Source organism: Pseudophryne corroboree, chromosome 3 (genome assembly GCF_028390025.1).
Source record: "Pseudophryne corroboree isolate aPseCor3 chromosome 3, aPseCor3.hap2, whole genome shotgun sequence".
In the NCBI taxonomy this organism is placed as follows: domain Eukaryota; kingdom Metazoa; phylum Chordata; class Amphibia; order Anura; family Myobatrachidae; genus Pseudophryne; species Pseudophryne corroboree.
In genome coordinates this window covers 40157711-40183073 of record NC_086446.1, presented here as the reverse complement: position 1 = coordinate 40183073, position 25363 = coordinate 40157711, and the positions used below count along the sequence as shown (strand labels likewise).

General features: G+C 49.4%; 1 protein-coding gene across 1 annotated transcript in view; it reads left to right on the top strand.

The window, feature by feature from the left end:
• LOC135057128 (uncharacterized) overlaps positions 1-25363 on the top strand; it is a 116107-nt gene that overhangs the window by 62750 nt on the left and 27994 nt on the right. The window contains exon 13 of the mRNA XM_063963024.1: positions 12615-12837. Within this exon, the coding sequence (XP_063819094.1) occupies positions 12615-12837 (223 nt within the window). The remainder of the gene's footprint in view (positions 1-12614; positions 12838-25363) is intronic.

Sequence of the window (25363 nt, the reverse complement as noted above, 5' to 3'; positions counted from 1 at the left end):
GACACAGACAGATGCTGATACACTGATAGATGCTGACACACTGACAGATGTTAACACAGACCCTGACTTCCTGACATACAGAAATTGACACTGACAGACGCTGACACACAAACAGATGCTGACACACAAGCTATTTCACCTTCCCATGATGTGTGTCCCTTGCCTCCCCGCATGCAGCTGCCAAGTGGGAGGGGGAGGATACAGTGCAAGCCACAGCCGCCAGGTGGGAGTTGGGGGGCATCACTAACCTGCACATGCTTCCGTCTGAGGACAAGGTCTCGATTCCAGTTGCTGCAGGCTGCTGGGTCCTAGGGACCAAGGGTTGTATGGCTCCAGGGCACCCCCTGCTATTACACTGTTTGCCTGGCCCTGGACGCCTGGCCCCTCTGTGCAGTCGCTGTCCCTGGTCACTTGCCTCAGCACACACTAGCTTCTCTGCCGCGGCTCCAGTTTGAATGAGCTTCTGTTCTGTGCATGCGCAGAAGCTCATATCGCCGCAGCCGTGGATATAGGAATCGGCCAAAGTGAGGCGGAGCGCGCCCACTGAAGTCCACGGGAGGGGAGGGGGGCATCCCAATCCGCCGCTGCTGACCTGTGTTGCCGTCGTCCGATGCCCGACAAAAATCGCAGAAGGCAGCAGCGGCAGACACTGTTCTTCTCGCCAGAGTCCGGCACCGATCCGACTGCAGTCCATGCTACAATCAAGTACAGTAACTCTGCAAAACTACAGGTCCCAGCAGCCATTGCTGCAGGGAGCTCACAGCAGGAATGGCTGCTGGGAGCTGTAGTTTTAAAGAGTTACTTGATTGTAGTGCAGACTGCGGAGCGGTGCCGGACCCTGGCGAGAAGAACAGTGTCTGCCGCTGCTGCCTTCTGTGGTCTTTGCCGGGCATCCCTGCAGGTGGGGGACACAGGGGCATAGTGAATCTGCCCCTTGGCCACGGGTGGCACAACCAGGCGGCGCCCCTCCTCAGCTGGCGCCCCTGGCGAGTGCCATCCTGGCCAATGGCTAGATACGCCCCTGAATACTGTATGCATACAGCCACATACAAAAACACACATACTTATTATATGTACACAGACATAACACAAGCTACCCATCCCTGGGTGGTCTCTAACCTATGTTACCGGGTTTGAGGGTGCCTATTGCAGGGAACCCAAACCGGGGTTCTTCGTGTTCAGGCTTCACAACAGCAGTTTAAGGCAATAGCCGGCACAGAGCTCTCTCCGCTCAGAGTCTCCTCTGCTGGCCGCCCTGAGCTCCATAGCGGTTGTACGGGACACGCGACCATTCACCTCCTGATGTATTATTATGGCCGGCAGTCCGCTCCACTCTCTGCTATGTCGGCCGCGGCTGTGTGTAGGGGAGGCGGCACCAACCATGTTCCACCCTCCCTGTCTATCTATGGTATGTCCAAAGTGAATGACGGTGGCTGGGTGGGCAGGGGATCTGACAGTGACACAGCAGCACCTGACCGCAGTGATTGGAAGGCGAGACAGCATGATTGTAATTAGTTGCGGTGCACAGCGATGATCACAGCGCGTCCTGTGGGACCCGTTAATTTTTCAAAACGGAGTCCCTCAGAGCTTATAGCGCGTAAAATACGCACTATAGCGAGTATTTGCGAACACTGTATAGTACTGTGATTTGGGTGTGGTGTGTTCAAACTGAAATCTAAATTGCAGTGTAAAAATAAAGCAGCCAGTATTTACCCTGCACAGAAACAAAATAACCCACCCAAATGTACATCTCTCTGCACGTTACATCTGCCTCCCCTGCAGTGCACATGGGGGGTAATTCCAAGTTGATCGCAGCAGGAATTCTGTTAGCAATTGGGCAAAACCATGTGCACTGCAGGGGAGGCAGATATAACATGTGCAGAGAGAGTTAGATTTGGGTGTGGTGTGTTCAATCTGCAGTCTAAATTGCAGTGTAAAAATAAAACAGCCAGTATTTACCCTGCACAGAAATAAAATAACCCACCCAAATCTAACTCTCTCTGCACAAGAAATATCTGCCTCCCCGGCAGTGCATATGGTTTTGCCCAACAGCTAACAAAGTTCCTGCTGCGATCAACTCAGAATTACCCCCCTGGTTTTCACAACTGCTAACTCTGAATTATCCCCATAGTACTATGCAAAATGTTAGGCAGATGTGGAAAAAATGCTGCAGAGTAAGACTGCTTCCAAAAATAGAAGTGTTAATAGTTTATTTTTATCAATCAAAAAAAATAAGATTTTACTCACCGGTAAATCTATTTCTCGTAGTCCGTAGTGGATGCTGGGCACTCCGAAAGGACCATGGGGAATAGCGGCTCCGCAGGAGACTGGGCACAACTAAAGAAAGCTTTAGGTCACCTGGTGTGCACTGGCTCCTCCCACTATGACCCTCCTCCAAGCCTCAGTTAGGACACTGTGCCCGGAAGAGCTGACACAATAAGGAAGGATTTTGAATCCCGGGTAAGACTCATACCAGTCACACCAATCACACCGTATAACTCGTGATATTATACCCAGTTTACAGTATGAAAACAACTGAGCCTCTCAACAGATGGCTCAACAATAACCCTTTAGTTAACAATAACTATGTACAAGTATTGAAGACAATCCGCACTTGGGATGGGCGCCCAGCATCCACTACGGACTACGAGAAATAGATTTACCGGTGAGTAAAATCTTATTTTCTCTGACGTCCTAGTGGATGCTGGGAACTCCGAAAGGACCATGGGGATTATACCAAAGCTCCCAAACGGGTGGGAGAGTGTGGATGACTCTGCAGCACCGAATGAGAGAACTCCAGGTCCTCCTCAGCCAGGGTATCAATTTTGTAGAATTTTGCAAACGTGTTTGCCCCTGACCAAGTAGCTGCTCGGCAAAGTTGTAAAGCCGAGACCCCTCGGGCAGCTGCCCAAGATGAGCCCCCTTCCTTGTGGAATGGGCTTTTACAGATTTTGGCTGCGGTAATCCAGCCGCAGAATGCGCCAGCTGAATTGTACTACAAATCCAGCGAGCAATAATCTAGAAGCAGGAGCACCCAGTTTGTTGGGTGCATACAGGATAAACAGCTAGTCAGTTCTCCTGACTCTAGCCGTCCTGGAAACATAATTTTTCAAGGCCCTGACTACGTCCAGTAACTTGGAATCCTCCAAGTCCCTAGTAGCTGCAGGCACTACAATAGGTTGGTTCAAGTGAAAAGCGGATACCACCTTAGGGAGAAACTGGGGACGAGTCCTCAATTCTGCCCTATCCATATGGAAAATCAGATAAGGACTTTTATATGACAAAGCCGCCAATTCTGATACACGCCTGGCCGAAGCCAAGGCCAATAACATGACCACTTTCCGCGTGAGATATTTTAGATCTACGGTTTTTAGTGGCTCAAACCAATGTGATTTTAAGAAACTCAACACCACGTTGAGATCCCAAGGTGCCACTGGAGGCACAACCGGGGCTGAATATGCAGCACTCCTTTTACAATGTCTGAACTTCAGGTAGTGAAGCTAGTTCTTTCTGGAAGAAAATTGACAGAGCCGAGATCTGTATCTTAATGGAGCCTAATTTTAGTCCCATAGACACTCCTGCTTGTAGGAAATGCAGAAATCGTCCTAGTTGAAATTCCTCTGTTGGGGCCATTTTTGGCCTCACACCAAGCAACATATTTCCGCCATATGCGGTGATAATGTTTTGCAGTTACATCTTTCCTGGCTTGAATCAGCGTAGGAATGACTTCCTCCGGAATGCCCTTTTCCTTTAGGATCCGGCGTTCAACCGCCATGCCGTCACAACTACAACCGCGGTAAGTCTTGGAAGAGACAGGGCCCCTGCTGCCGCAGGTCCTGTCTGAGCGGCAGAGGCCATGGGTCCTCTGATATAATTTCTTGAAGTTCTGGGTACCAAGCTCTTCTTGGCCAATCCGGAACCACGGGTATCGTTCTTACTCCTCGCCTTCTTATTATTCTCAGTACCTTTGGTATGAGAGGCAGAGGGGGGGAACATATAAACCGACTGGTACACCCACGGTGTTACCAGAGCGTCCACAGCTATCGCCTGAGGGTCCCTTGACCTGGCGCAATATCTTTTATAGCTTTTTGTTGAGGCGGGACGCCATCATGTCCACCTGTGGCCTTTCCCAATGGTGTACAATCCTTTGGAAGACTTCTGGATGAAGTCCCCACTCTCCCGGGGTGGAGGTTGTGTCTGCTGAGAAGATCTGCTTCCCAGTTGTCCACTCCGGGAATGAACACTGCTGACAGTGCTAACACATGATTTTCCGCCCATCGGAGAATCCTTGTGGCTTCTGCCATCGCCATCCTGCTTCTTGTGCCGCCCTGTTGGTTTACATGGGCGACTCCCGTGATGTTGTCTGATTGGATCAGTACCGGCTGGTTTTGAAGCAGAGGCCTTGCCTGACTCAGGGCATTGTAAATGGCCCTCAGTTCCAGAATATTTATGTGTAGGGAAGTCACCAGACTTGACCAAAGTCCCTGGAAGTTTCTTCCCTGTGTGACTGCCCCCCAGCCTCAAAGGCTGGCATCCATGGTCACTAGGACCTAGTCCTGTATGCCGAACCTGCGGCCCTCTTGAAGATGGGCACTCTGCAGCCACCACAGTAGAGATAACCCTGTCTCCAAGGACCAGGGTATCAGCCGATGCATCTGAAGATGCGATCCGGACCACTTGTCCAACAGGTCCCACTGAAAAGTTCTTGCATGGAACCTGCCGAATGGGATTGCTTCGTAGGAAGCTACCATTTTTTCCCAGGACTCGCGTGCAATGATGCACCGATACCTGTTTTGGCTTCAGGAGGTCTCTGACTAGAGATGACAGCTCCTTGGCTTTCTCCTCCGGGAGAAACACTTATTTCTGGTCTGTGTCCAGAACCATCCCCAGGAACAGTAGACGTGTCATAGGAACCAGCTGTGACTTTGGACTGTTTAGAATCCAACCGTGCTGTTGTAGCACTTTCCAAAATAGTGCTACCCCGACTAGCAACTGCTCCTTGGACCTCGCCCTTATAAGGAGATTGTCCAAGTACGGGATAATTAAAACTCCCTTTTTTCGAAGGAGTATCATCATTTCGGCCATTACCTTGGTAAACACCCTCGGTGCCATGTACAGTCCAAACGGCAGTGTCTGGACTTGGTAATGGTAATCCTGTACCACAAATCTGAGGTACTCCTGGCGAGGATGGTAAATGGGGACATGCAGGTAAGCATCCTTGATGTCCCGGGATACCATGTAATCCCCCTCGTCCAGGCTTGCAATAAACCGCCCTGAGCGATTCCATCTTGAACTTGAATTTTTTTATGTATGTGTTCAAGTATTTTAAATATAAAATGGGTCACACCGAACCATGCGGTTTCGGTACCCCAAACCGTGTGGAATAGTAACCCCGTCCTTGTTGAAGTAGGGGCACCTTGAGTATTACCTGCTGGGAATACAGCTTATTAATTGCCTCTAGCACAGCCTCCCTGCCTGAGGGAGTTGTCGGCAAGGCATATTTGAGGAAACGGCTGGGGGGAGACATCTCAAATTCCAGCTTGTACCCCTGAAATACTACTTGAAAGAAACAGGGATCCACCTGTGAGCGAGCCCACTGATCGCTGACATTTTTAAGACGGCCCCCCACCGTACCTGGCTACACCTGTGGAGCCCACGCGTCATGCTGTGGACTCAGAGGAAGCGAGAGAAGAATTTTGATTCTGGGAACAGGCTGACTGGTGCAGCTTTTTCCCTCTTCCCTTGTCTCTGTACAGAAAGGAAGCGCCTTTGACCCGCTTGCTTTTCTGAAGCCGAAAGGACTGTACCTGATAATACAGTGCTTTCTTAGTCTGTGAGGACACCTGAGGTAAAAATATTTCTTCCCAGCTGTTGCTGTGGATACGAGGTCCCAGAGACCATCCCCAAATAATTCCTCACCCTTATAAGGCAGAATCTCTATGCGCCTTTTAAAGTCAGCATCACCTGTCCTGACAGAATGGACATTACATTCATTTTGGATGCCAGCCGGCAAAATATCCCTCTGTGCATCCCTCATATATAAGACGACGTCTTTAATATGTTCTCATGTTTGACAGGGTCACCGACCACGCTGCAGCAGCACGATCTGCAGGTCTCAGTCTAGTACCTGAGTGTGTAAATACAGACTTCAGGATAACCTCCTGCTTTTTATCAACAGGTACCTTCAAAGTGGCCGTTCCTAAAACGGCAGTGCCACCTTTTTTGACAACCGTGTGAGCGCCTTATCCACCCTAGGGGATATCTCCCAGCGTAACTTATCCTCTGGCGGGAAAGGGTACGCCATCAGTAACTTTTTAGAAATTACCAAAACACTGCCTGCTTTTTCTCCCCAAACATAAAACCCATTTTTAGAGGTACTTGGGTTAATGTCAGAAATGTGTAACACATTTTTTATTGCCGGGATCAAGTCACGGATGTTCCTAGTGGATTGTGTATATGTCTTAACCTTGTCGACACTGGAGTCAGACTCCGTGTCGACATCTGTGTCTGCCATCTGAGTGAGCGGGCCTTTTTGAGCCCCTGATGGCCTTTGAGACGCCTGGGCAGGCGCGGGCTGAGAAGCCGGCTGTCCCACAGCTGTTACGTCATCCACCCTTTTATGTAAGGAGTTGACACTGTCGGTTAATACCTTTCACCTAACCATCCACTCTGGTGTCGGCCCCACAGGGGGCGACATCACATTTATCGGCATCTGCTCCGTCACCATATGTCTCCTCATCAAACATGTCGACACAACCGTACCGACACACACACAGGGAATGCTCTGACTGAGGACAGGACCCCACAAAGCCCTTTGGGGAGACAGAGAGAGAGTATGCCAGCACACACCAGAGCGCTATATAATGTGGGGATTAACACTATAACTGAGTGAATTTTCCCCAATAGCTGCTTGTATATACAATATTGCGCCTAAATTTAGTGCCCCCCCCCTCTCTTTTTAACCCTTTGAGCCTGAAAACTACAGGGGAGAACCTGGGGAGCTTTCTTCCAGCTGCACTGTGAAGAGAAAATGGTGCCAGTGTGCTGAGGGAGATAGCTCCGCCCCTTTTTCGCGGACTTTTCTCCCGCTTTTTTATGGATTCTGGCAGGGGTATTTATCACATATATAGCCTCTGGGGCTATATATTGTGATTGTTTTGCCAGCCAAGGTGTTTTTATTGCTTCTCAGGGTGCCCCCCCCAGCGCCCTGCACCCTCAGTGACCGGTGTGTGAAGTGTGTATGAGGAGCAATGGCGCACAGCTGCAGTGCTGTGCGCTACCTTGGTGAAGACTGATGTCTTCTGCCGACGATTTTCCGGACCTCTTCTTGCTTCTGGCTCTGTAAGGGGGACGGCGGCGCGGCTCTGGGACCGAACACCAAGGCTGGGCCTGCGGTCGATCCCTCTGGAGCTAATGGTGTCCAGTAGCCTAAGAAGCCCAAGCTGGCTGCAAGCAGGCAGGTTCGCTTCTTCTCCCCTTAGTCCCTCGCTGCAGTGAGCCTGTTGCCAGCAGGTCTCACTGAAAATAAAAAACCTAATTCTATACTTTCTTTTATAAGCTCAGGAGAACCCCTAGTGTGCATCCAACCTCGGCCGGGCACAAAATCTAACTGAGGCCTGGAGGAGGGTCATAGTGGGAGGAGCCAGTGCACACCAGGTGACCTAAAGCTTTCTTTAGTTGTGCCCAGTCTCCTGCGGAGCCGCTATTCCCCATGGTCCTTTCGGAGTGCCCAGCATCCACTAGGACGTCAGAGAAATGCAAAGTAACTGAACAGAAATCTAAATCAAATCAATATTTGGTGTGAGCACCATTTGCCTTCAAAACAGCAACAGTTTTTCTAGGTACACTTGCACATAGTTTTTGAGGGAACCCAGCAGGGAGGTTGTTCCAAATATCACGGAGAACTATCACAGATCTACTGTGGATGTAGGCTTCCTCAAATCATTTTCCTGACAGTCCATAAAACTGCCCAGAATACTGATAAATCACAGATCTTCAAACAGAATGAAGCAGGTAATTAAGTGACCCTGGCCTTGCTTGTTTGGCAGAGAAACCCTGTGTTACAGGAACAATGGAGCCCTTTAAACAATCAGGCCGCAAACCATTACTTTTGAAATTGAGTTAAAACTCAAAATGGTGGAATCTTTGGAATAGCTGTCAGAGGGAGGGGTAAGAATGAGATGCACACAGCACAAAGGGGGTAATTCAGACCTGATCGCTCGCTAGCTGCTTTTAGCAGCATTGCACACGCTAAGCCGTCGCCCTCTGGGAGTGTATCTCAGCTTAGCAGAATAGCGAACAAAATATTAGCAGAACTGCTACTAAATAATTCTTTGCAGTTTCTGAGTATCTCCAGACCTACTCACAGATTGCGATCAGCTCAGTCCGTTTAGTTCCTGGTTTGACGTCACAAACACGCCCTGCGTTCCGCCAGCCACTCCCGTTTCTCCAGCCACTCCCGCGTTTTTCCCTGACATGCCTGCATTTTTTAGCACACTCCTGGAAAACGCTCAGTTACCACCCAGAAACGCCCCTTTCCTGTCAATCATTCACCGATCAGCAGTGCGACTGAAAAGCGCCGCAGGATCCACAGCAAAACTGCTACGTTTTTAATTAAATAATTAAGCGCAAGCGCCCTGCGTGCCTTGCGCATGCGCAATTAGCAACAAATCGCAGCATAGCGAAAATTGGCAACGAGCGAACAAATCGGAATGACCCTCAAAGTGTCCACTGCCTGAAAAGAAGTCAACTATGATTGAGGATGCATCAATCTATTTCTGTGAACTTTTCCACAGTAGAAAACTAGGACTCCTTGCAACCTTGTTTTCGTAACGGATTCCTATTCCTGAAATTATTTGCAAATCATAACCTGTATGTCATTCTTATTGTTTTCAGATTAAAATACATTTAATCTAGCGTATTCTCTGTGTTCTTATTGAACTTGCACCTGTGAGGCACAATGTAACATATCTATGTGTAATTAAGTGTGTATTATTACTATTTGTGCATACAACATAACGACTCCCTTAAGATCTTTGGTGGTGGCAGTGAAATATTGTCTTTATCCTGAGTGACCAAAGTGCGCAACCATCATTACCCAGCTGTCTTAGATTGCGGTATCTGAGGGCAGGCTGGAATTGTGACACCAGGCATATATTATGACATTATCAGTGTATCATACAGGTAATAACATAGTGTATTGCTGCAACAGATCAGCGATGATCGGTTTTTCATCCAGCATGTCCAATAAATCACTGGTCGGCCACATCGGGAAGTGTATGGACTGCCATTCACAATGGAGGAACGGGGAAATATCTCCACCCCAGGGAAGTACGGAGACCATGCCAGCTGAACTCTGACTTTTTTAAAAAGGACAATCACAAGGAAACAGCATGCCTTGTGATTGCCCCTTTAAAAAAACGTCTGAGTACAGCCGGCCCTCCGTACGAGTCACCAGACCCGGGCAGGATTACATCCCGCTGATTGTGTGACCATACACTGAGAATTCACAGTATATGGCCACAGTATCTGCTGGTGTTCAGGCTGTCAGATAAAATATCTCTTGGTCTGACAGACATGTTATTTGACAGTGTTTGCCCAACATTACTCAGGGGAGTAATTACAGCACAGGAGGATGCACAGTACAGTGGTCCGAAAAAAGATCTTGAAGTTGTTCAGCAAAGGAGTATTATTATCTCCTAAAACACAACCAAAAGCATCATGAGGAGAAAGAAGCTGGAGGCAATAGCAACCACAAGGGCAGTCTAACAGCACTTAAAATATTGACAACTTCAGACCAATCTCCATTTAGCAGAAGCCATATGTCCCCACATTCTCCAGCAAGACGGGCATCCCAACGTACCAAAATGGGTGTGACTAATACCCTAGCTAAAAGATTGGCAGATCGTACAATAGAGAATGAAAAGGCACAATAAACAGGCACTAGGCACATGGTCATTAGGTCGACATGCAAAAAGGTTGACATGAGTTTTTCACAATATTTTTCACACTTAACTATCCACGTGGACTACAATTGGGAACGGTAACTTTGCTCGACGCGGTGCACTTATTTGGGTTCCCCGTCACTTTACGTAGAAAATGACACCAAAAAAATACACGTCGACCTAATGAACCACACCCGATTACACTGGAAGAGAGGTGGCTGAGATGGGACATTATTAAAATTTATAAATTCATAAAGGGACAATACAAGGATTTATCAGACAATCTGTTTATTAAAAAAATGCTACACAGGACACGAGGACACCCCCTGAGGTTAGTAGAAAAAATTACTCATACAAAACGGCGGAAAGGGTTCTTCACAGTAAGAGCAGTAAGGATTTGGAATTCTCTACCAGAGAAGGTAGTAATGGTGGATTTGGAATTCTCTACCAAAGAAGGTAGTAATGAGGATTTGGAATTCTCTACCAGAGAAGGTAGCAATGGTGGATTTGGAATTCTCTACCAGAGAAGGTAGTAATGGTGCATTTGGAATTCTGCACCAGAGAAGGTAGTAATGGTGCATTTGGAATTCTCTACCAGAGAAGGTAGTAATGGAGGATTTGGAATTCTCTACCAGAGAAGGTAGTAATTATGTATTTGGAATTCTCTATCAGAGAAGGTAGTAATGGTGGATTTGGAATTCTCTATCAGAGAAGGTAGTAATGGAGGATTTGGAATTCTCTACCAGAGAAGGTAGTAATGATGGATTTGGAATTCTCTACCAGAGAAGGTAGTAATGGAGGATTTGGAATTCTCTACCAGAGAAGGTAGTAATGGTGCATTTGGAATTCTGCACCAGAGAAGGTAGTAATGGTGCATTTGGAATTCTCTACCATAGAAAGGTAGTAATGGTGGATTTGGAATTCTCTACCAGATAAGGTAGTAATGGTGGACTCAATCAATAAGTTTAAAATGGATTAGATAAAGTCCTAACTGAAAGAAATATCCAAGGTTACAGCATATAAATTATATAACATTTTATAATACAGGTTGAACTCGATGGACATTTTGTCTTTTTTCAATCTCATCAACTATGTTGGGAGAGATCTCGTGCCACCACATGGGAAGCACTAACTGACCTGATGTGCAAAAAGCAGTTCTACAGCGGGTGCCCTCCAGAGATGAAGCAGAGGATGCTAGTCCAGGAACCACCCACTTTGAAAGCAGAGGTCAAGCTAGCAGACCAGTATATATAAATTCCAGGAAAGTGTCCTGTTATAGGCGAAGCACTCGCCAAGTGGGTTCTGTAAGCTCAAGATCTTGGTGGGCACTCATAACACCATTGAAACCCCAACAGGACAATATGACCGCGGGATATGGCTGCAGGAAAATCGGACATCTAAGGATGAAATGGCCAACATCCCAAACGCATGCCCCAAATCTGAGTGCTGGAGCCTGGTTTCATGTTTCACCCATGGAATTGGAAGGAAGAGTACATGAGGGAAGAGTCAAGTCTATAAGATAGAGCTGGCCAAACCGGTCCTCGAGATCTACCAACAGTTCATGTTTTCCAGGCCTCCTGGAGATCTGTAGAATGGTCAGTTAGGAATGAATGCAGCACATCTTAATTAGTAATGACTACACCTGTGCACCAGCTAGGTGGTCTGGAAAATGTGAACTGTTGGTAGAGCTCGAGGACTGGTTTGGCCAGCCCTGCTATAAGAGATAGACAGTCAGGCATGAGCGATAGAGTCGCTGACTTCTCACAAAGCACAGATACCGCGGCACGATGCACACACGCCCAGACACGAGGCACATACACCTCAGAATCACTCCCAGACATGAGGCACAGACGTCCCAGAATGATGCACAGATGCCCGAGTATGAATCCCACAGACACCCGGACACAAGGCACAGCTACTCCAGAACAACGCCCAGATGCCCCAGAATGATGGACAGATGCAACACACAGACGCCTGGACATGAGGCACAGATGCCCCCGAACGTTGCACAAACACAATGCAGATGCCCCCGAACGTTGCACAGACACAACGCACAGATGTCCCGGAATGACGGACAGACGCAACTCACAGATACCCGGACATGACGGAGATGGCCAAGAATGTCGCACAGATGTCCCAAACCATGGCACAGATGCAAAGCATAGATATCACATCGAGATGCACACAGACGCCGTACATGAGGCACTGACACCCAGGCACGTGGCACAGATACCCCGGTATGACACACGACACACAGATGCCCGGAAATGGTGCACAGATGCCCCAGAACGACACACAGACACCCCGGTACGATGCACAGACGCCCAGATACAGTGCATCGACAGCCGGACATAGTGTACAGACGCCCGGATACGACGCGCAGATGCTGGGTAGATACATGGTGCACAAACGCCCAGTAAACGGTGACAGACCACCCCAGCACCATTCCCCCTCCGCCACCACCACGCCCCGATGAGGCTGCGCTGCAGATGTGTCGGCGCCCTGTACATCTATCTCTGGATATACACACAGAAAGCATTGCACCTATGCAGCCCTTGCTGTGTCCTGCAGCAGCTGCACGGGTACCCGCCCTCTCTCACACCTCCCTGCCTGCCCCCAGCGCCTGTCACACTGCCATGTGCGGGACCCGCGCCCTCTCCCTGTGCTGAGGCCGGGGCTGGAGGAGGGGCCGGGGGCGGGGATAAGAACGTCAGTGTGGCCGGTCACTGAGGAGGAAGCAGATTGCGTTCCCCTGCCAATCACACCTCACTTCCGGCTTGTGCGTTCCATCACACCTACGGTCGCTGCGGTCCACACACAGGAAAATAGTTTTTTTCTTTCGCGGCAACTTCCGGTTTTCACTCGAGCGGGAGTCCGTCGTCCGCCAAAGCAGGTAATGGGGTCCTACTATACAGGGGGAGTGTCCTGTGGTGTCCTGTTGTTATTATACAGGGGGAGTGACCTGTAGTGTCCTTGTTGTTATTATACAGGGGGAGTGTCCTGTTATTATTATACAGGGGGAGTGCTGTGGTGTCCTGTTGTTAGCATGCTCCATGTTATAGCAGTGAGGGCGGCGGAGGCGTGCTGTGTGGTGGGCGCACATGACCCCCTATTGTCCTGGCACCACGCGTTTTGCTTTTGTCAGGGAATCAGTACACAGAGGCTAAGGGAGGGGGGGGCTATGGGAGCACAGTATACTGGGAATGCTGCTGCTGACTATATGCGGCAGAGGCTCCCACTGGTTGGGGCTGCGGGCGCCAGATCCTGCAAGAGCGCATAGGGGAGTGGGAACAGGAGGAGTGGCTTTCAGCAGGGGGAATATGCGGCTATATATATATATATATATATATATATACCATACTTACCTACCTGACCCTCTCCATGAGGGAGAAAATGCTCTGTTCCTGGACTTTCCTGGTAATGTATGATTGCCATCACCTGTGGTGAAACACCTTTCTTACCAAGTAACTAGCTCACCACAGGTGACGGCAATCATACATTACCAGGAAAGTCCAGGAACAGAGCATTTTCTCCCTCATGGAGAGGGTCAGTCAGGTAAGCTTATATTTAGGTCCCATCACCTTGATATCTCACTATGGTATGCAATTATGGCAAAATACGGAAAAATCTGATATCCAAAATACCTCTGGTCCCAAGCATTTTGGATAAGGGATACTCAACCTGTGTGTGTGTATATATATATATATATATATATATATATATATATATACACACACACACACACTTCTGACAAAATACAGAAACCGCAGATAAGCGGGGCCATTGTGCTGTGACTGAGCTCCCTTTATCTGTCAGTGCTCCTGTAATGTAGCCCAGGATGTGCTGAGAGCAAAGGGTTTTCTACCATTTGCGTTAACACCTACAAACATGGAAATAACAACACACGTGTGTCTGTGTGATGTACGGTCCCCTCACTATAGGAGCGCATGAGATGTAGTGACCCTGCAGTGTCTGTATGATGTACGGTCCCCTCACAATAGGAGCGCATGAGATGTAGTGACCCTGCAATGTGTCTGTATGATGTACGGTCGCTCACAATAGGAGCACATGAGATGCAGTGACCCTGCAGTGTCTGTATGATGTACGGTTCCCTCACAATAGGAGCACATGAGATGCAGTGACCCTGCAATGTGTCTGTATGATGTACGGTCCCCTCACAATAGGAGCACATGAGATGCAGTGACCCTGCAATGTGTCTGTATGATGTACGGTTCCCTCACAATAGGAGCACATGAGATGCAGTGACCCTGCAATGTGTCTGTATGATGTACGGTCCCCTCACAATAGGAGCACATGAGATGCAGTGACCCTGCAGTGTCTGTATGATGTACGGTTCCCTCACAATAGGAGCACATGAGATGCAGTGACCCTGCAGCGTCTGTATGATGTACGGTCCCCTCACAATAGGAGCACATGAGATGCAGTGACCCTGCAGTGTCTGTATGATGTACGGTCCCCTCACAATAGGAGCACATGAGATGCAGTGACCCTGCAATGTGTCTGTATGATGTACGGTCCCCTCACAATAGGAGCACATGAGATGCAGTGACCCTGCAGTGTCTGTATGATGTACGGTTCCCTCACAATAGGAGCACATTAGATGCAGTGATCCTGCAGCGTCTGTATGATGTACGGTCCCCTCACAATAGGAGCACATGAGATGCAGTGACCCTGCAGTGTCTGTATGATGTACGGTCCCCTCACAATAGGAGCACATGAGATGCAGTGACCCTGCAGTGTCTGTATGATGTACGGTCCCCTCACAATAGGAGCACATGAGATGCAGTGACCCTGCAGTGTCTGTATGATGTACGGTCCCCTCACAATAGGAGCACATGAGATGCAGTGACCCTACAGTGTCTGTATGATGTACGGTCCCCTCACAATTGGAGCAAATGAGATGTAGTGACCCTGCAGTGTCTGTATGATGTACGCTCCCCTCACAATTGGAGCAAATGAGATGTAGTGACCCTGCAGCGTCTGTAAGATGTACGGTCCCCTCACAATAGGAACACATGAGATGTAGTGACCCTGCAGCGTCTGTAAGATGTACGGTCCCTACGTGTATATCATGTTTAGGTGAGTGATGCAGCCAGCAGATCTCTGAAAATAAAAAACCTAACTAAAATACTTTATTAATAGCAAGCTCAGGAGAGCTCACTAAAGTGCACCCAGCTCTGTCCGGGCACCGATTCTAACTGAGGTCTGGAGGAGGGGCATAGAGGGAGGAGCCAGTGCACACCAGTAGTCCTAAATCTTTCTTAGAGCGCCCAGACTCCTGCGGAGCCCGTCTATTCCCCATGCTCCTTACGGAGTCCCCAGCATCCACTACGGACTACGAGAAATAGATTTACCGGTTAGTAAAATCTTATTTCTCTAACGTCCTAGTGGATGCTGGGAACTCCGTAAGGGCATGGGGAATAGACGGGCTCCGCAGGAGACTGGGCACTCTAAGAAAGATTTAGGACTACCTGGTGTGCACTGGCTCCTCCCCCTATGACCCTCCTCCAAGCCTCAGTTAGATTTCTGTGCCCGGCCGAGCTGGATGCACACTAGGGGCTCTCCTGAGCTCCTAGAAAGAAAGTATAGTTTAGGTTTTTTATTTTCAGTGAGACCTGCTGGCAACAGGCTCACTGCATCGAGGGACTAAGAGGAGAAGAAGCGAACCTACCTAAGTGGTGGTAGCTTGGGCTTCTTAGGCTACTGGACACCATTAGCTCCAGAGGGGTCGAAGACAGGACCGACCTCGTCGTCCGTTCCCGGAGCCGCGCCGCCGTCCCCCTTACAGAGCCAGAAGCAAGAAGGTGGTCCAGAAAATCGGCGGCTGAAGACTTCTGTCTTCTCCAAGGTAGCACACAGCACTGCAGCTGTGCGCCATTGCTCCTCATGCACACCACACACTGCGGTCACTGATGGGTGCAGGGCGCTGGGGGTGGGCGCCCTGAGCAGCAACACTAACACCTTGGCTGGCAAACTGGCACCATATATAGCCCCAGGGGTTCATATAGGTGCTCTTTAACCCCTGCAAGAACTTTTACATTAGCAGGAGAAAGCCTGCCGAAAAAGGGGCGGGGCCATCTCCCTCAGCACACTGGCGCCATTTTTCCCTCACAGCTCCGCTGGACGGAAGCTCCCTGGCTCTCCCCTGCAGTCCTGCACTACAGAAAAGGGTAAAAAAGAGAGAGGGGGCACAACTTAGGCGCAGTATAACTATATTTATGCAGCTATAAAGGGAAAACACACTTCTATAGGTGATATCCCTGTGATATATAGCGCTCTGGTGTGTGCTGACATACTCTCCCTATGTCTCCCCAAAGGGCTTTGTGGGGTCCTGTCCTCTGTAAGAGCATTCCCTGTGTGTCTGCTGTGTGTCGGTACTGCTGTGTCGACATGTATGAGGAGGAAAATGATGTGGAGGCGGAGCAAATGCCTGTGAATGTGATGTCACCCCCTGCGGGGTCGACACCTGTGTGGTTGGACTTATGTAAGGAATTACGTGAAAGTGTCAACTCCTTACACAAAAGGTTGACGACATAGAACAGCCGGCTACTCAGCTTGTGCCTGTTCCAGCGTCTCAAATGTCATCGGGGGCTCTAAAACGCCCGCTACCTCAGATGGCTGACACAGATGTCGACACGGATACCGACTCCAGTGTCGACGACGATGAGACTAGTGTACCCTCCATATAGGTCCACCCGTTACATGATTGAGGCAATGAAAAATGTATTACACATTTATGATAATGCCCCAGGTACCACATAAAAGGGTATTATGTTTGGTGAGAGAAAACTACCAGTAGTTTTTCCTGCATCTGAGAAATTAATGCTGCATTCACACCGCAAATGCCGGATCCTACCCGGTAAGGGAAACGTGTCCTTACCGGGTGGGATCCGGCATTTGCGCTCCGTTGCAGGCTTTCCAACCCGGCAATATACCGGGTCGGTTGCCATAGCAACGGAGCTCAGCAGCAGGGGCGGGGTGGAGGCGGCGTCGGGAGATGAGCTCATCTCCAGCGCCGCCTCTCCCTATCTTGTGAATGGGAACCGTGTCGCATCGACACGGCTCCCATTCACACCGCAACTGACCCGGTAATCAACCCGGGTAAAACCCTTCTTTTTTACCGGGTTGATTTACCGGGTCAGGCGACCCGCTAAATCGGCCAAGGACCTTTCAGATCGTACACTGACCCGGGTCGACACGGCAATATGCCGTGTCGATACCGGGTTATTTGTGCGATGTGAAAGGGGTATAAATGAGGCGTGTGAGGAAGCGTGGTCTTCCCCCGATAAGAAATTGATAATTTCAAAACGGTTATTGGCAGCGTACCCTTTCCCGCCAGAGGATAGGTCACGTTGGGAAACACCCCCTAGGGTAGATGCAGCGCTTACACGCTTATCAAAAATGGTGGCACTACCGTCTCCGGATACGGCCGCCCTGAAGGAACCTGCTGATAGAAAGCAGGAGGTTACCCGAAAAGATATATTCACACACTCTATTACATTATATTGCGACCAGCCATTGCTTCGGCATGGATGAGCAGTGCTCCCGCTGCGTGGTTAGATTCCCTGTCGGAAAATATTGATACTATGGATAGGGACAATATTTTGCTGACAATAGAGCATATAAAAGACGTGGTCTTATACATGCGTGATGCACAGAGGGATATTTGCCGGCTGGCATCAAAAATAAGCGCTATGTCCATTGCCGCCAGACGGGGGTTATGGACTCGGCAATGGTCAGGCGATGCCGACTCGAATCGGCGCATGGAAGTTTGCCCTATAAGGGGGTAGAACTGTTTGGGGATGGTCTTTCAGACCTCGTTTCCACAGCTACTGCTGGGAAATCGACTTTTTTGCCACAGGCTACCCCACAACAAAAGAAAGCACCGTATTATCAAGTACAGTCCTTTCGGCCCCAGAAAAGCAAGAGTGCTAGAGGCTCATCCTTTCTGCCGAGAGGCAAAGGTAGAGGAAAAAGCTGCAGCACACAGCTAGTTCCCAAGAGCAGAAGTCCTCCCTGCGTCCGGTAAGTCCACAGCATGACGCTGGGGCTGCTCAGGCGGACCCGGGTACGGTGGGGGCCCGTCTCAGAAATTTCAGCGCCCAGTGGGCTCTCTCACATAAATCCCTGGGTCCTTCAAGTAGTATCTCAGAAGTACACGCTGGAGTTCGAGACGTTCTTCCCCCCGCCGTTTCCTAAAATCTGCCTTACCGGCACCTCCCTCTGCCAGGGAGGCGGTGTTGGTGGCTATTCAACACTATAATTACAACAAGTGATTGTCAAGGTGCCCCTCCTTCAGCAAGGAAGGGGTTACTATTCCACAATGTTTGTGGTACCGAAACAGAACGGTTCGGTGAGACCCATCTTAAAATTTAAATCCTTGAACTCTTATATCAGAAGATTCAAGTTCAAGATGGAATCGCTCAGGGCGGTTATTGCGAGCCTGGACGAGGGGGATTACAGGGTCTCCCTGGACATCAAGGATGCGTACCTGCATGTCCCCATTTACCCTCCTCACCAGGAGTACCTCAGATGTGTGGTACAGAACTGTCACTATCAGTTGCAGACACTGCCGTTGGGTTATCCGCGGCACCGAGGGTCTTTACCAAGGTAATGGCCGAAATGATGATACTCCTTCGCAAGAAGGGAGTTTTAATTATCCCGTAATTGGACGATCTCCTGATAAAGGCGAGGTCCAAGGAACAGTTGGTAGTGGGGGTAGCACTTTCTCGGGAAGTGCTGCAACAGCACGGCTGGACTCTCTATATTCCAAAGTCACAGCTGGTCCCGGCGACACATCTTCTGTTCCTGGGAATGATTCTGGACACAGACCAGAAAATAAGATTTTACTTACCGATAAATCTATTTCTCGTAGTCCGTAGTGGATGCTGGGACTCCGTAAGGACCATGGGGAATAGCGGCTCCGCAGGAGACAGGGCACAATAATAAAAGCTTAAGGATCAGGTGGTGTGCACTGGCTCCTCCCCCTATGACCCTCCTCCAAGCCTCAGTTAGGATACTGTGCCCGGACGAGCGTACACAATAAGGAAGGATTTTGAATCCCGCGTAAGACTCATACCAGCCACACCAATCACACCGTACAACTTGTGATCTGAACCCAGTTAACAGTATGATAAACATAAAGGAGCCTCTGAAAAGATGGCTCACAACAATAATAACCCGAATTTTTGTAACAATAACTATATACAAGTATTGCAGACAATCCGCACTAGGGATGGGCGCCCAGCATCCACTACGGACTACGAGAAATAGATTTATCGGTAAGTAAAATCTTATTTTCTCTGACGTCCTAGTGGATGCTGGGACTCTGTAAGGACCATGGGGATTATACCAAAGCTCCCAAACGGGCGGGAGAGTGCGGATGACTCTGCAGCACCGAATGAGAGAACTCCAGGTCCTCCTCAGCCAGGGTATCAAATTTGTAAAATTTAGCAAACGTGTTTGCCCCTGACCAAGTAGCTGCTCGGCAAAGTTGTAAAGCCGAGACCCCTCGGGCAGCCGCCCAAGATGAGCCCACTTTCCTTGTGGAATGGGCTTTTACTGATTTTGGCTGTGGCAATCCTGCCACAGAATGTGCAAGCTGAATTGTACTACAAATCCAACGAGCAATCGTCTGCTTAGAAGCAGGAGCACCCAGCTTGTTGGGTGCATACAGGATAAACAGCGAGTCAGATTTTCTGACTCCAGCCGTCCTGGAAACATATATTTTCAAGGCCCTGACAACGTCTAGCAACTTGGAATCCTCTAAGTCCCTGGTAGCCGCAGGTACCACAATAGGTTGGTTCATGTGAAATGCAGAAACCACCTTAGGTAGAAATTGAGGACGAGTCCTCAATTCCGCTCTGTCAGAATGAAAAATTAAGTAAGGGCTTTTATATGATAAAGCCGCCAATTCTGACACACGCCTGGCTGAAGCCAAGGCTAACAGCATCGACACCTTCCATGTGAGATACTTTAAGTCCACAGTGGAAAGTGGTTCAAACCAATGTGACTTTAGAAAACTCAACACAACATTGAGATCCCAAGGTGCCACTGGAGGCACAAAAGGAGGCTGTATGTGCAGCACCCCTTTTACAAATGTCTGAACTTCAGGTACTGAAGCCAATTCTTTTTGGAAGAAAATCGACAAGGCCGAAATTTGAACCTTAATGGACCCTAATTTTAGGCCCATAGACAATCCTGTTTGCAGGAAATGAAGGAAACGACCCAGTTGAAATTCCTCTGTAGGGGCCTTCTTGGCCTCACACCACGCAACATATTTACGCCAAATGCGGTGATAATGTTTTGCAGTTACGTCCTTCCTGGCTTTGACCAGAGTAGGGATGACTTCTTCTGGAATGCCTTTTTCCCTCAGGATCCGGCGTTCAACCGCCATGCCGTCAAACGCAGCCGCGGTAAGTCTTGGAACAGACAAGGCCCCTGCAGTAGCAGGTCCTTTCTTAGAGGTAAAGGCCACGGTTCGTCCGTGAGCATTTCTTGAAGTTCCGGGTACCAAGTCCTTCTTGGCCAATCCGGAACCACGAGTATAGTTCTTACTCCTCTCCTTCTTATGATTCTCAGTACTTTTGGTATGAGAGGCAGAGGAGGGAACACATACACTGACTGGTACACCCACGGCGTTACCAGAGCGTCCACTGCTATTGCCTGAGGGTCCCTTGACCTGGCGCAATATCTGTCCAGTTTTTTGTTTAGACGTGACGCCATCATGTCCACCTTTGGTTTTTCCCAACGGTCTACAATCAGGTGGAAGACTTCTGGGTGAAGTCCCCACTCTCCCGGGTGAAGGTCGTGTCTGCTGAGGAAGTCTGCTTCCCAGTTGTCCACTCCCGGAATGAACACTGCTGACAGTGCTATCACATGATTTTCCGCCCAGCGAAGAATCCTTGCAGCTTCTGCCATTGCCCTCCTGCTTCTCGTGCCGCCCTGTCTGTTTATGTGGGCGACTGACGTGATGTTGTCCGATTGGATCAACACCGCCTGACCTTGAAGCAGAGGTTTTGCTTGACTTAGGGCATTGTAAATGGCCCTTGGTTCCAGAATGTTTATATGAAGAGATGTTTCCATGCTTGACCACAAGCCCTGGAAATTCCTTCCCTGTGTGACTGCTCCCCAGCCTCTCAGGCTGGCATCCGTGGTTACCAGGATCCAATCCTGAATGCCAAATCTGCGGCCCTCTAGTAGATGAGCACTCTGCAGCCACCACAGGAGAGACACCCTTGTCCTTGGCGACAGGGTTATCCGCTGATGCATCTGAAGATGCGATCCGGACCATTTGTCCAGAAGATCCCACTGAAACGTTCTTGCATGGAATCTTCCGAATGGAATCGCTTCGTAAGAAGCCACCATTTTTCCCAGGACCCTCGTGCACTGATGCACTGAGACCTGGCCTGGTTTTAGGAGGTTCCTGACTAGCTCGGATAACTCCCTGGCCTTCTCCTCCGGGAGAAACACCTTCTTCTGGACTGTGTCCAGAATCATTCCTAGGAACAGTAGACGTGTCGTTGGAATCAGCTGCGATTTTGGAATATTTAGAATCCACCCGTGCTGACGTAACACTACCTGAGATAGTGCCACTCCGACTTCTAACTGTTCCCTGGTTCTTGCCCTTATCAGGAGATCGTCCAAGTAAGGGATAATTAAAATGCCTTTTCTTCGTAGAAGAATCATCATTTCGGCCATTACCTTGGTAAAGACCCGAGGTGCCGTGGACAATCCAAACGGCAGCGTCTGAAACTGATAATGACAGTTTTGTACTACAAACCTGAGGTACCCTTGGTGAGAAGGGTATATTGGGACGTGGAGATAAGCATCTTTGATGTCCAGAGACACCATATAGTCCCCTTCTTCCAGGTTCGCTATCACTGCTCTGAGTGACTCCATCTTGAATTTGAACCTTTTTATGTAAGTGTTCAAGGATTTCAGATTTAAAATTGGTCCCACCGAGCCGTCCGGCTTCGGTACCACAAACAGTGTGGAATAATACCCCTTTCCCTGTTGTAAGAGGGGTACCTTGATTATCACCTGCTGGGAATACAGCTTGTGAATGGCTTCCAAAACTGCCTCCCTGTCGGAGGGAGACTTTGGTAAAGCAGACTTCAGGAACCGATGAGGGGGAAACGCCTCGAATTCCAGTTTGTACCCCTGCGATACTACCTGTAGAATCCAGGGATCCACTTGCGAGTGAGCCCACTGCGCGTTGAAATTCTTGAGACGGGCCCCCACCATGTCTGAGTCTGCTTGTAAAGCCCCAGCGTCATGCTGAAGACTTGGCAGAAGCAGGGGAGGGCTTCTGCTCCTGGGAAGCGGCTGCATGGTGCAGTCTTTTTCCTCTTCCTCTGCCCCGGGGCAGAAAGGAGTGGCCTTTTGCTCGCTTGTACTTATGGGAACGAAAGGACTGAGTTTGAAAAGACGGTGTCTTTTTCTGCTGATGTGAAGTGACCTGGGGTAAAAAGGTGGATTTTCCAGCCGTTGCTGTGGCCACCAGGTCCGATAGACCAGCCCCAAATAACTCCTCCCCTTTATACGGCAATACTTCCATGTGCCGTTTGGAATCCGCATCACCTGACCACTGTCGCGTCCATAACGCTCTTCTGGCAGAGATGGACATAGCACTTACTCTTGATGCCAGGGTGCAAATATCCCTCTGTGCATCACGCATATATAGCAATGCATCCTTTAAGTGTTCTATAGTTAACAAAATATTGTCCCTATCCAGGGTATCAATATTCTCAGTCAGGGAATCCGACCATGCGACTCCAGCACTGCACATCCAGGCTGAGGCGATTGCTGGTCGCAGTATAACACCAGTATGTGTGTATATACTTTTTAGGATATTTTCCAGCCTTCTATCAGCCGGTTCTTTGAGGGTGGCCGTATCAGGGGACGGTAACGCTACTTGTTTAGATAAACGTGTGAGCGCCTTATCTACCCTAGGAGGTGTTTCCCAACGCGCCCTAACCTCTGGTGGGAAGGGATATAGTGCTAATAATTTATTAGAAATTAGCTGTTTTTTATCGGGGGAAACCCACGCTTTATCACACACCTCATTTATTTCATCTGACTCAGGAAAAACTATTGGTAGTTTTTTCACACCCCACATAATACCCTTCTTTGTGGTACTTGTAGTGTCAGAAAGGTTCAATGCCTCTTTCATTGCCGTGATCATGTAACGTGTGGCCCTGCTGGACATCACGTTTGTCTCGTCACCGTTGACACTAGACTCAGTATCTGTGTCTGGGTCTGTGTCGACCCACTGAGGTAACGGGCGTTTTAGGGCCCCTGACGGTGTCTGAGACGCCTGGACAGGCACTAATTGATTTGCCGGCTGTCTCATGTCGTCAACAGTTTTTTGCAAATTGCTGACATTATCACTTAATTGTTTAAATACAATCATCCAGTCAGGTGTCGACTCCCTAGGGGGTGACATCACTAACACAGGCAACTGCTCCGCCTCCACCTCATTTTCCTCCTCATACATGTCGACACACGCGTACCGACACACAGCACACACACCGGGAATGCTCTGATAGAGGACAGGACCCCACTTAGCCCTTTGGAGAGACAGAGGGAGAGTCTGCCAGCACACACCCAGCGCTATATATATATACAGGGATAACCTTATATAAGTGTTATTCCCTTATAGCTGCTGTTAATATAGTTATTTGCTGCCAAAAGTGCCCCCCCTTCTCTTTTTTACCCTGATTCTGAAGCAGGACTGCAGGGGAGAGTCAGGGAGCCGTCCTTCCAGCGGAGCTGTGAGGGAAAATGGCGCTTGTGTGCTGAGGAGATAGGCTCCGCCCCTTCACGACGTCCTTATCTCCCGCTTTTTCTGTGTAAAATGGCAAGGGTAAAATACATCCATATAGCCCAGGAGCTATATGTGATGTATTCTTTTTAGCCACCTAAGGTATATACTGTAATATTGCGTCTCAGGGCGCCCCCCCCCCAGCGCCCTGCACCCTCAGTGACCGGAGTGTGAAGTGTGCTGAGAGCAATGGCGCACAGCTGCGGTGCTGTGCGCTACCTTAGTCTGAAGACAGGATGTCTTCTGCCGCCGATTTCACCGGACCTCTTCGTCTCTTCTGGCTCTGTAAGGGGGACGGCGGCGCGGCTCCGGTGACCCATCCAGGCTGTACCTGTGATCGTCCCTCTGGAGCTAATGTCCAGTAGCCTAAGAAGCCCAATCCACTCTGCACGCAGGTGAGTTCGCTTCTTCTCCCCTTAGTCCCACGATGCAGTGAGCCTGTTGCCAGCAGGACTCACTGAAAATAAAAAAACCTAAACTAAACTTTTATTCTAAGCAGCTAAGGAGAGCCACCTAGATTGCACCCTTCTCGGCCGGGCACAAAAATCTAACTGAGGCTTGGAGGAGGGTCATAGGGGGAGGAGCCAGTGCACACCACCTGATCCTTAAGCTTTTATTATTGTGCCCTGTCTCCTGCGGAGCCGCTATTCCCCATGGTCCTTACGGAGTCCCAGCATCCACTAGGACGTCAGTGAAAAAAATGTTTCTTCCAAGTGGAAAAAGCCGAGGAGTTGTCATCTGTAGTCAGAAACCTCCTAAAACCAGGACAGGTGTCGGTACATCAATGCACACGAGTCCTGGGAAAAATGGTAGCTTCGTACAAAGCAAATCCATTCGGAAGGTTCCACGCAAGGACTTTCCAGTGGGACCTGCGGGAGAAATGGTCCGGGTCCCATCTCCAGATGCAGCAGGGATAACCAGGTCGGCAAGGACCAGGGTGTTGCTGCTAGGGTGGCTGCAGAGGGCTCATCTACTAGAGGGCCGCAGATTCGGAATACAGGACTGGGTCCTGGTGACCACGGATGCCAGCCTTCGGGGCTTGGGTGCAGTAACACAGGGAAGAAATTTCCAAGGACTGTGGTCAAATCAGGAGATTTCGCTTCACATAAAATTTCTGGAGCTAAGGACCATTTACAATGCCCTAAGCCAAGCAAGACCCCTGCTTCAGAACCGGCCGGTACTGATCCAATCAGACAACATCACGGCGGTCGCCCATGTAAACAGACAGGGCGGCACAAGAAGCAGGAGGGAAATGGCAGAAATCACAAGGATTCTCCGATGGGCAGAGAATCATCATGTGTTAGCACTGACAGCAGTGTTCATTCCGGGAGTGGACAACTAGGAAGCAGACTTCCTCAGCAGGCACGACCTCCACCCGGGAGAATGGGGACTTTATCCAGAAGTCTTCCAGATGCTGGTAAACCGTTGGGGAAAACCACAGGTGGACATGATGGCGTCCCGCCTCAACAAAAAGCTAAAAAGATATTGCGCCAGGTCAAGGGACCCTCAGGCGATCGCTGTGGACGCTCTAGTGACACCGTGGGTGTACCAGTCGGTTTATGTGTTTCCTCCT